This window comes from Physeter macrocephalus, chromosome 11 (genome assembly GCF_002837175.3).
Source record: "Physeter macrocephalus isolate SW-GA chromosome 11, ASM283717v5, whole genome shotgun sequence".
NCBI classification, from domain to species: domain Eukaryota; kingdom Metazoa; phylum Chordata; class Mammalia; order Artiodactyla; family Physeteridae; genus Physeter; species Physeter macrocephalus.
The window spans coordinates 150,206,473-150,218,518 of record NC_041224.1 but is presented as its reverse complement, the minus strand read 5'-3'; the positions used below and the strand labels follow the sequence as shown (position 1 = coordinate 150,218,518).

At 51.2% G+C, this 12,046-nt stretch overlaps 1 protein-coding gene across 1 annotated transcript in view; it reads right to left on the bottom strand.

Annotated features, from left to right (window-relative positions):
• The window catches only part of PLEKHD1 (pleckstrin homology and coiled-coil domain containing D1), a 28,834-nt gene extending 25,369 nt beyond the window's left edge, over positions 1-3,465 (bottom strand). Inside the window, exon 1 of the mRNA XM_007117755.4 lies at positions 3,317-3,465. Coding sequence (XP_007117817.1) covers positions 3,317-3,465 — 149 coding nt within the window. The remainder of the gene's footprint in view (positions 1-3,316) is intronic.
• Positions 3,466-12,046: the final 8,581 nt, after the last annotated feature.

Genomic DNA, 12,046 nt, shown 5'->3' with positions numbered 1-12,046 from the left:
CTAGTGCATGGAGGTGATATGCTAGCTCTTCCCCTCAGCCCTTTGGGACAGCTCAGTATCGCAGTGTCACCTTTAGGAAGCGGTGCTCAGAGCCAAAGATGAAACTCCCGGACCCAAATATCTGTGTGAAGAAAGTCTCCCCAAGTCTTTTTAGTATGATGACCACCAACTGCACAGATCCTCTCTCCACACCTGTGCAGGTTGTGGCCTGAGATTTGGGAAATTAGGCCACTGTCTCCATGGTTTCCCTGGCCCTTAGTGGACACCGTGAGTCTCAGCTCCCTGAGGCAGGACCCACCTATGTTCCATAAGAGTGAGCTGCTGCTGGGCTGGGCTCAGGGCCCACTGGTCACCTTACACCTGGGGGGCTGGGGGAGGAGGGACGAGAGTGTAGACGCTCCTGCTGCAGGAAGGAATGGGCTGGGCCCGCCTCATCAGGGGCTCCAGCCTTGGGAGGTGCTGGGAGGGATTTGGTAGAGGGACTGGAATGCCGGGGAAAGTATGAAGCCCTGAGAGACAGCTGGCCTGTCTGCTGGACCAGCCCTACCAGGGGGCTGACACCAGCCAAGGCAGAGATGCTCTACTCCCTTCCTCCTTGTCTCTGAGCACCGGCATCTCCACTGCTCACAGGTTAGGGGAAGGACAGAGTCATCCACCTTGCCCTCTAGACACCTCTTCCAGATCCTCTTATCTCTGCTTAGGAATGTTTTTGATTCCTTTCTCTTTTTGTTGTTCATGGGAAAAAAGCTGACCCTTCAGCTCAAAGGCGCCTTCCCACCCCAGGAAGGGCAGGACTGCTGGGGCACCAGGAGCTGGAGGCACAGCCCTGAAACAGACCCTGAGCGGAAGAGGTTTTAGAGAACCCAGCTGGCCAGAGCCGCTCCCATCCTGCCCATTCGTTATTTATGTGGCTCGGGAGCCTTTCCAGGGCCCCTCCTCTTAGCTGTCCCCCTCCCAGGGCATCGATCGCCCTAATGGCAAGGCTCTGCAGTGACGGGCCTGAGCTGCCCCTTCTCAGGCCTTCCTGTGGCTGCTAATTAGCTGGAGTCCACAGACTACAGACTCCACTTCACAACTGGGGAACTGGGACCCAGGGGCCCCTGCTGGGCATTGAAAGGGAGCTAAGCTTAGCATCATGCCTCCCCGGTCCCAGACCCTCTCTGGCTGGCTGTTGCTGATCCAAGGCTAAATCGTGTGTGTGTGTGTGTGTGTGTGTGTGTGTGTGTGTGTGTGTGTGTGTGTCTGGTGTGTTCCCAGAACTGTGAACATGGACAGAGGCCTAGAGTGGGCAGGGGAAATGTTAGTTCTTTCCTGAGTCTCAGGGGAAGGGGAGTCTTTTCACAGTGGCAACTCCAGAATTCCCATAAAGGAAGGGAACAGAAGTGACAGTCTCCTTGGAAGGGGGCTAGAGGGCTTGACTTTGCAGGGCATGTACGCTGTTCTGACTGGGATTGGACGGTTTCTGAGTGGCTGTAGGGGTTACTGGTGGAGATTCTTGGGGTGGGGACAGGGCACTAAAGCTCTCCAAGGCCCCCTTGGCTCCATCACTGTGCTTTTAGCTGGAGCTTTTGTCCCCAACACCTCCCAGTCCTGGAATCAACTGTAGCTGCAGGGGCCAGGTCCCCACATCTGTGGGTGAGGGGGGCTAGGGGACAGAACCTGAGGGTTGCAGACCCCTAGCATTTACTAGGGATGCAATCAGGTGAAAATGCCTGGAAAGAGACACCTTGGATGTCTGGAGGTAATGCCAAGGACAGCAACCAGACCCAGTGGAGGAGTGTGGGCTCCTGGAGCAGCTGAGGTAGAAGTGGTGATGGGGCACTCTGCTAACGGTTCTTAAATTTATAAGCAGCCTTCCCACCACCACTCGGGTGCCCTGGTAGAGACAAGCTTGCTCCTGGCGCTTGGGAACTGCAGCTCAGACAGCACAGCCCCGGAAACCCCTCACAAGATGCTCTCCACGCTACCCCAGGCCTCCATTCAGGGGATCAGAGATAAGCTGAACTCTGGAGGAACTCAAGGAGCCTACATCCCATTAAATCCTAGAGTGAAATCCAGCAGAACTCACAAAAGTAGGCGAAACCAGGTATGTAAAATGTGAAACACCATCTGCAGCTCTGTTTGTTCTGTGGTCTTGCAGACATATTAAATTATTCATCAGAACAGAACATCAGAACCAACCACTACCATGTCTCCGTGAACTGTGTTCCTGGGAACATATGAAGGCCCCCCCCCACTCCCCGCTCAGGGGCAGACTCATAGTGTGGGTTGGGGAGGGGCATCTAGACACAATCCTAGTTTCCTGGGCAGGATCATGCCTCCAGGGAGGGGCCGATCAGGGTCTGAGTTCACTAGGCCCTTCCATAGCAAACCTCAGAACTGAGATGGGCTTGAAGGTGAAAGCTGTCCAGAAGGTGTCCCATTGCTCCTGAAACCAGCATTTTGGGAGCTTCCTGCAAATTCAGGGCTGTGAACTCCCCCTTCCTCCAATACCTTCCAGGCTCATTTCTGAGTGGAAAGTAGCTACTGATGTCTGGGGAGTGTGGCCTCTGAGTTGGGACCAGGAAGCTGAGGCTGAAAGACCCGGGCCGCTCTGACCTTCCCAACCACTCCTTCCAAGGGCTCCATCCTTCTAACAGGACCAGTCCATCCTTTCCCCCACTTTCCTCAGTCTCTGCCCCATCTCTCTTGAAATATATGCATTTCAAGGGACAGTTGGAGGGGTTCACAGCATCACTCCTCCAGGGGTGGGCCCAGACCCTTCTAGGCCCTTCTTCCTTCTCCTGGCCGGTGCCTTTCAGAAGCCCTCTTAGTGTATGGATGTACCAGTTGGGGGTAGGTGGAAGTGGGGGGTGGGATGTAGGACACCCATGTCCCACCTTAAGCGCACTTCTAGAAGCCTGGAGCAGGGTAGCTGTGAAGATGATGGAACCGCAGCGGGGCTCCCAGGAGGCTATCTTTGGCTGGAGACGGGGCTTCTTCCTCCGCAGCAGAGTACGGCCCAGTCTGACCCAGCTGGGCTCCTACCACGGCCACGATCTCTTCGGCCCACGCCCACTCTCCCCAACCCGACTTAAATCCATTCCGCAGAGAACTCAGCGGTCCCACCCCAGCTCGACCAGCCTCGGGCAGAGATGACCCAGCCCAGGCTGGGATCCACATCTTCCAGGAGGAGCCAGCGTAGAGTGAAATGGGGCGAGGCCAAGGTCACAAAGGAAGGCAGGGGTAGGACGGCAATGAAGGGTTTGGTAGGGGGTCCTTAGGCCCTGGCTCCCTCCCCCCGGCGTTCCTCACCGGGCGCGGCAGGGGCACTCACCGTCGGGACCACTTGGCCGACGGCCTCCCGAAGGGCCGCTTCCACAGCACACCGTAGAGCTGCACTTTGGTGCTGATGTCCAGCGCGTCCGAGTCAGCCTGCTCCAGAGACGGCGAGGGCGACACCGAATTGGACTTGGACGTGAACATCCTGCTTCAGCGGGGCTGCCCCAGCCGGGCCCACCCGCGCCCCGGGGCCGGCACGGACGCGGGGCTCCGGGCGAGGGCGGGCGCGGCGGGAGGCTGCGGGGCGGAGGCGTCGGCGGGCGCCTCCGGGCGCCGTCGGGGCGCGTCGCAGCCGGCGGAGACGCGGGGCGGCCCCGACCGAGAGCTGCTGCCTTAAAGCGCGCGGGGCCCGGAGCGCCGCGGCAACTGGCGAGGGGCGCGCAGCCTGCGGCTTGGGCTCCGGGCTGCGCCGGGCCAGGCGGGAACTCGGCGGGGAGGGAGGCTCAGCCTCCAGCCAGCAGCATCTCCCGCCCCCCTCCCTGAGACAGCCCCAATTCTGGTGGCCCCGATTGGCTGGGAGGGGCAGGTGAGCTGGCTGGAGGCCGGCCGCGAGCGCCAATCAGTGCGGGCGCCGGCGGGAGGGCCGGGCTCCGTGCGTCCGGAAGGTCCCGGCGGGTCGCCCGGCCCCGAGAAGAGGCCTCAGCACTTCCCCACCCCCACCCCGCGTGCCCATTTCTTCCCCGGGTTCCCTCTCGGTTGCAGCGCCCACATCGAAACCGGGAACACGTCTGCTTTGTGACGGGCTTGGAGTCACTGCTGCAGATCCCTACTCGCTCTGGGTTGGGGAGAGCAGATGATCGGGCTTGGAATCCCACCTCAGTCCTTACATGACTCCATGAAGCTGCGGTGAGCCTCAGTTTTCTCTCCTGTAGAGCGGAGACGCCTGTACCTTCTCGGGCAGGGCGGGGGCCAGGTAAGACTTCAGCCAGTGCCCGAGCGCCCGCCCCGAGAGGAGGTTCCATCGGGGCTGTCAGCCCCTCCCCGCCTGCTCTGCTGGGTCTCACTTTGTACCACCGCTGCCGCGCCCGGATCGGATTTCTTTTCCTAGAACTTGGCTGCCTGCGTCGGCATTTGGCACTCAGTGCCAATCCCGAACGGTCAGTGCAGCTACTGTCCGTGATTTATCTGCACGCCTGGCCCGTGCTCCCAGGGGCCTGGCGCTCAATCCACTTCCGCTCCTCTCGGCGCCTCTAGATGACCGTCTCACTTTCCGGCGGGTGCAGACGTCTGTCCTGCCCCTGGGGACCACCCGCGGAGAGGCCCTGTTAGCATCGCTGCGTGCAGGCACCGCTCCAAAGGCAGAGAAGTGAGTCTGCTCGGAGAGGCAGCCGGCTGGATCACGCTGCAGTCATCCTACTCTTGGCCGCAGAGTTGCTGGCCATTTCTGGACAGTCGGGATTCTTCCGCGCACTTGGGAAAACCACTTACCCCCTCCGGGGCTCTGATGCCTCGGCTGTAAGATAAAGAAGTCAGATTGGAGTAGAAGTTTGCAAATAGGTAGCCTGAGTGCCAAATCACTTTATAGATAGACGTTATTAATTTGCCCAAGCAAAAGTACAAAATTGAGGTATAATTAAAATATGACAAAACGCACAGATCTCAGGTATTTATTTGATGAAGTTAATTTGATGAATGTATACACCAAGTCACCACCACCCAAAGCAAGATACAGAACATTTCCATCGCCCCAGAAAGTTCCCTCATGCTCCTGCTAGCCAACTTCCCATCCTCACTCCGACCCAGGCAAACCACTTTCAGACTCTTATCAACATTGGCACGCCTTTTTAAACGTTTAAAATTTTAATGTCTAAAATGGCATTCTCTACAGAGCAACCATCCCCTGTAGTCCTTTATTAAGCCTGCTTTGCTCATTATTACCTGCCTGGTTTCTCCTTTCAGGCATTTGAATTTGTGATCCTCACTAGATGCTCCTCCAAGGCCTTTCCAGGCCTAACACGTTATGAGTCTAGTTAAGAAGGGGCTTAATAAAGGGCTTCCACACCCTGGCACCCTTCCCCTAACCAAGTCTTGGGTTCCCAAGCCCAGGCAACATCCTCTTGTTTCTCACTGTCCAAAGGGGCCCAACTGAATTCCCCTGTGCCCCTCATGGCTCATGTTTCCCTGCAGAACATCTCAGGCACAGCTTTAACACAGGGTCCAGGGCCTGGGTCCACCAGGTGGGAAGAGGCAGGACTAAGAAGATGATGAGAGCCCATGGAGAGCATACAAAGTGGACATTTCACACTTTGGGAGGTTATTTTTGACACATGTTTTCATGCTTGGAAAACTTCCCACTTTAGGAGTTTTGTTTTTTTCCAGATGGAAGCTAGAAAACTTGGGTCACAAGCTTGTGGTGTGCAGTTCACTGGTTGGGGCACCAGGACAGGACTAAGTTGCAGGTGACAAACACGAGGAAAGAGAATGCACCGCCACCAGTTTCTCAAGGGTAAGTACCGGAGGCATCTGACTTGCTTTGGGGGTCAGCTGTGGCGGTAAGGTTGCGTGCCCAAAGCAGCCAGCCGCATTTGACTGGCTGCACGGACAGTCACAGGCAGGTGGGCTCCTGGCAGCACACACATGGCAGCATCCACAGCCTCCCCATCAGGCTGCTTCTGCCACATGGTTCTGGGTAGCATTCCTGGAAGCTTCACCCCAGGTCAGCCCTGGTTCTTTAGCCCTGCCAATGTCCTTTTAATAAATTAATTCCTCTTCTGCTTAATCAGGTCAGTACCAGTTTTAGCTGCTTGTGATAAAGGACTGGGGATGAGCCATAGGTGGGAGAAAGGCAGGATGCCTGGAATCATTTTTAAGGGAGTCCTTCCCAAGAAGAAGGGCTGGGTGAGCCCAGATGGTTCCCGGGAAGGAACCATCTTCATTCTCTTTCTTCCGTGGAAGAAATAGAGCACAAGTTCCTTCAGCAGCAAAGAGAAAGCAATCTTTGCCCATTCCCTCTGCAGACAGGACATCTGAGCAGACCTTAGCTACTGGTAGTTAAGGAGAGGTGGAAAGACTGCCCTGAGACAAAAAGCATGAGTCTGATGGTCCACTAGGTACTTAAGTGGCTTCTGCTTCCCTCAACTAACCAGTCCAGATCATGCTAAGTCAGCCTTGGGAGACACTGTTTCTGCTTCCATTCTCTGCTCCAGCTGGTGGGAGTGCTGAATGCCTGGCAGATAGTTCTGCAGAAGACAAAACAAGCTGGGTGCCAATCCACTGCCCCAGCCCAAGTGTGGGCCAGGGCTGCCCAATCTTATTGGGAAGTAAGTCGGGGTGGAAACTCAGGGACCTAGTGCACTACAGGCTCAAATACAGAGATGATGTTCTGAATATATGATTTACATCTTATCTATTTCATTTCCTTTTTGAAACAGCCCCGATGAGGTGTGTGTTACTTTTCGTTTTACAGATGAAAATAATGAAGTTCAAAAAAGTTGTCTACCTAAGGTCACCCAGCTAGTCATTTCCTGGAACATGATAGACCCTCAGATACGTGTTGAATGAGGGAAAGGCAGGATAGAGCTACTTGATTTGGTCTTGATTTGGTCTGAATCCTAAGCCCGTACCTGTCACACCGCAGTACACTGCCGAGTGAGGTGCAGTCTGGGAAAGTGCTGGACCTTTCTTTCAGTCTCTCCCCTTTTTTCTAGTAATTTCTCTCAATTGCCAACTCACCTAAGGCTCCAAGTTCCCGCAGAATTGAAGAGAAAACTCCTCTTACACTGTAAAATTCCAGCCTCTCAGCTGTGTTTGGGTATAGACTCCTAATAATGAACACACATTTTCTGATAGTTTTTATTTTTTCGCCAGCTTTCCTGAGATACGATTGACAAATAAAAATTGCATATATTTAGTATACAATGTGATTTTTTTAAAGATGTACAATATGATAGTTTAATATACATATGCATTGGGAAATGCTTACCACAATCAAGTTAGTTAATACATCCATCACCTCACAGAGTTACTGTTTTTTTGTGTGTGTGGTGAGAACACTTAAGATCTACTCTGTTGGAAACAGACTCACAGACATAGAGAAGAGATTTATGGTTGCCAAGGGGGAGGGGGGTTGAGAGAGGGGTGGACTGGGAGTTTGGGATTAGCAGATGCAAACTATTATATATAGAATGGATAAACAACAAGATCCTACTGTATAGCACAGAGAACTATATTCAATATTCTTTGATAAACCATAATGGAAAAGAATATGAAAAAGAATGTATATATATGTATAACTGAATCACTTTGCTGTACAGCAAAAACCAACACAACATTGTAAATCAACTATACATCAATAAATTTTTTTAAAAAGATCCACTCTGTTGGCAAATTTCAAGTATACAATACAGTATTATTAAATGTACATTAGATCTCCAGGACTTATTCATCTTATAACTGAAAGTCCAAGTTGAATTTTTAAGGATTCATTTCTCCCCCTGTTGCACTTAAGATCTACTCTGTTGGAAACAGACTCACAGACATAAGAGAACAGACTTATGGTTGCCAAGGGGGAGGGGGATGAGAGAGGGATGGACTGGGAGTTTGGGATTAGCAGATGCAAACTATTATATGTAGGATGTGTAAACAACAAGGTCCAACTGTATAGCGCAGGGAACTATATCCAATATCCTGTGATAAACCATAATGGAAAAGAATATGAAAAAGAATGTACATATATGTATAACTGAATCACTTTGCTGTACAGCAGAAATTAACACAACATTGTAAATCAACTATACATCAGTAAAATAAATTTTTAAAAAAAGATCTACTCTGTTGGCAAATTTCAAGTATACAATACAGTATTATTAAGTGTACATTATATCTCCAGGACTTATTCATCTTATAACTGAAAGTTTCTACCCTTTGACCAACATCTCCCCATTTCTCCCACCTTCCAGCCCCTGGCAACCACTGTTCTACTGTCTGTTTCTATGAATTTGACTTTTTTAGATTCCACAGATAAGTGAAATCATACAGTATTTGTCTTTCTGTGTCTGACTTATTTCACTTAGCATAATGTCCTCCAGGTTCATCCACGTTGCTGCAAATGGCAGAATTTCCTTCTTTTTTATGGTAAAATAATATTCCAATGTGTGTGTGTGTATGTGTGTATGAAATGTTCTTTTTCCATTCAGCCATCAACAGACACTTTCAGTTGTTTCCATATCTTGGCTATCGTAAATAATGCTGCAATGAACATGGGAATGCAGATAGCTCTTTAATACACTGATTTCATTTCCTTTGGATATATATTCCAGAAGTGGAATTGCTGGATCATATGGCAGTTCTATTTTTAATTTTTTGAGGAACCTCCATACTGTATTCCATAGTGACTGTACCAATTTACATTCCCACCAACAGTGTACAAGGGTTCCCTTTTCTCTACATCCTCACACATACTCATCTCTTGTCTTAATGAGAATAGCCATCCTAACAGGTGTGAAGTGCTGTCTCATTGTGGTTTTGATTTGCATTTCCCTGATGATTAGTGATGCTGAACACCTTTTCATGTACCTGTTGGCCATTTGTATTTCTTCTTTAGAAATATGTCTATTCAGGTCCCTTGCCCATTTTTTAATCAGGTTGCCTTTTTGCTATTGAGTTGTATGAGTTCCTTACATATTTTGGATGTTAACCTTTCATCAGATAAATGGTTTGCAAATCGTTTCTCCCATTCCATAGTTTTGTTTTTCTTTTTTTTTTCCATTTTGTTGATTGTTTCCTTTACTGTGAAAAAGAACATACATTTTCATAATGTTGCTTTTATCCATAATCTGCAGGCTCATGTGATGGTCACCATTGTTCCATGAAACAGGTATTAGCATGGCTGTTGTATACGACCAGCCCATGGTAGTTAAATGTGTGAGTACTGACAGGGATCCAGCTCTCTGATCTTACACTTCAGCCAGAGCGAGCCAGACACAGAGTCTTACTTAACCCACTCCAGCCAGGGATGGGCAGGAAGACATTCTCAGACAGGAAACAGTGACAAGGGTCTCCCTGGAGTCACATCCTGATTGGGCCTCAAAAGCTCCCAGCAACTTGGACAAAAGTAGCTCTTCCCACAGTGACATCTCCTCAGCTCCCAGCCCTCTCTGACCCTGACCCCACCCTCAGGCAAGCAGGCCAGGCTGATGCCAAGTGAAGGACCCAGGAACACTTCTACTCCAGGTTCCCTGAGCTGTCCTGGTGTCAGTCTGATGGCTGGGCCCAGCACAAGTATGCCTATAGGGCCAAGAAGCAGAAGAAACAGAAAAGATCTGGGCTCCAGGCCAGGCCTTGCTATAGTATCAAATCTCTTCCATAGAAGCTCTTTTCCTCCTCCAACCCTAATTCCATCATTCAGGCTCCTGTGCTGGATTCCACAGGGTATGGAACCAATTCAGCTGAAACTACACTCTCCTCTTGGTTCCTGTGGACCTTTGCCCATCCTTCCATCCTAGCACGTGTCTGTCTGCCTTGTTTGGAGTTTTTCTCTCTGTGTATGTCCCTTCCAGACTGTGAGCTCCCTGCAGAGAGGGTCCAGGGCGTGTAGTAGGCGCTCAGCAAATGCTTACCGAACTGATTTGTCTTCACTTGGCCCCTGTTCAGACGCCACAGTTTCTTGTTTCAATTTGCCACCTGAGTGGAGACTGACTTCTCAGGCCCTCAGCTGACCCTCATCTACAAAACAGAATCTGTGGGGTGGCTGAGAATGGCCATGAAACAATCTTTAGATGGCAGGCTTGTCGCCTGCTTTTAGCATTAAAGTGGGTTTAATTCTAGGTTCTGCCATTAGCTGCGTGAACTGAGGACAATCACTGGACTTCTCTGGGCTTCCCAGCTTGCTTCATGTAGTCAGTCCTCTTCCACTTGTACCACTGAAAAGCCTTTTCAAATGACTCCCCACCTACAGCAGGATCCCCGAAGGAATCTCAGCTTGTCACCCTCACTCACATGATCTTCTCAAGACTCAAAGGTGATCATATGAGCCTCCTGTTTAAAACCCTTGAATGGGTCTCCATTCCTTCAACTTCAGCTGCCAGCTCCCGACCTTTGACTAATACCCTCCACAATCTGGTCCCAACTTATTGTTCAGGGTCACCCCTTGTCACCTTATCCCACATTCTCTGCTCCAGCCACACCAGTTCTAATATTCTGAGGAGCTACCATGCTCTTTCACGTCTTCCTTTCACTTGTTCTCTCAGTCTAGAATGTTTTTAACTTCCCCAAATCCTACTGCAAGATTCAGCTCAAATGACTCTCCTTTCGTGAAGCCCTTTCTGATGCCACCCCTTCTGAGGATTGAAACACTCACCTCTTTTAATCGAATTGTATTCCACTTTGACTGCATTTCCTATGACCAGGGGTAGGTCTCAGATGCCTATACTAAGGGGCAGGGCTTGGCTGCCCGCAGGGGAAACTGAGGGGGAAGGGAGGGGGTAGACGGCACCACGGGTAAGGTCCAAGCCAGCAGGCGAAGGACGAAGGGGATGGGGGAGCCAAAGGAGAGCATGTGTGGGCCCCGGGCAAACCCCCATTCTAAACGTCTTGAGACCGAGAGGCCGTTGCACTAAACTATACAGTTCTGTTCTCGTCAGCAGGGTCAGCCTCTTGCTAGGCTTCTACCCTCTCTGCCAAACAACTGCTCACACTCAAGGTTGCCAATGTGATGTATTTCTGGGGGTGGCCAAGGATCTCCTGCCCTGCCAGCCTTTTCACTGCACTGACGCGGACTCTTGGTACCCAAGGGCATTGCCGAGGACAGCACGCTGCTCAGAAACACTGAAGGTACAAAGGGCTCCCCCTCGTGGGTGATGTGTGGATTCAAATGTAAACATTAATGTGGCTTCTAAGAACAAGTATTGAATATAATATTTTATTAGGGGACGGGGGGGCGGTGCTCAATCTGACCAAAAAGCCCATAGCCATTTGTTGTCACAATCTCACACACTCCCAGAATGTCTGAGGGAGAGCCAGGATGCTGGTTCCTCCTCTAGAACAGAGCCAGCGGTTCATGGGACCAGGTGCCAGGGCCTTGGGTACCAGTGGTAGCTCCATCTTGACTCAATGAAAAGACCTTTGGCAAGTTACTTTGAAACGTTTGTGACTTCATATATATCATATATGATATTTATGAAGGGCCCCTTCATATATCAAAAGGGGCCCTTTCAACTCTCAGCATCACGTCATCCTTGGACTCTTTCTTCTAGGTCCAATAGCATGTTCTTTTCTGAGTTCTCAAAGTACTGAGCAGGGGAAAGGCAGAGACAGGAGAGGAGAAGGTAACACAGGTTCTACTCACATTCCCCTTCCCACCCCGCCGTCAGCGCAGGGGAAGACCCATTTCACACAGGGGCTGGAAGGGTGGAGGAAACAAGAGGTGGAGGGTGGAGGCTCTGGTGAGACAGTGGTAACAAAGGAAGATGGTAGGCAGGACACTTCCTGATCCAGGGCAAGTCCCCTTAAGTCAACCAGAGAGTCGGGGAGGGAGAAGCGAAGAGAGAAGGAAGATGGGGCACCCCTCCCAGGCCGGGTCAGGCCCTCTGAATAGAACTAACACCGATGTTCAGAAGTGGAACGAGGGGGTCCTTGGGCCCCAGCCAGGAAGTGGGGAAGACAAGCAGGGATGAGGGAGGGAAAGTCACCAAGCCCCACCTTGAGGCGCCAGCAGAGCCACCAGAGTGCAGACTTCTACCTCCACAAGTCATCGTGTTGTGACAGGAGCTGAGGCCAGCTGGACTGC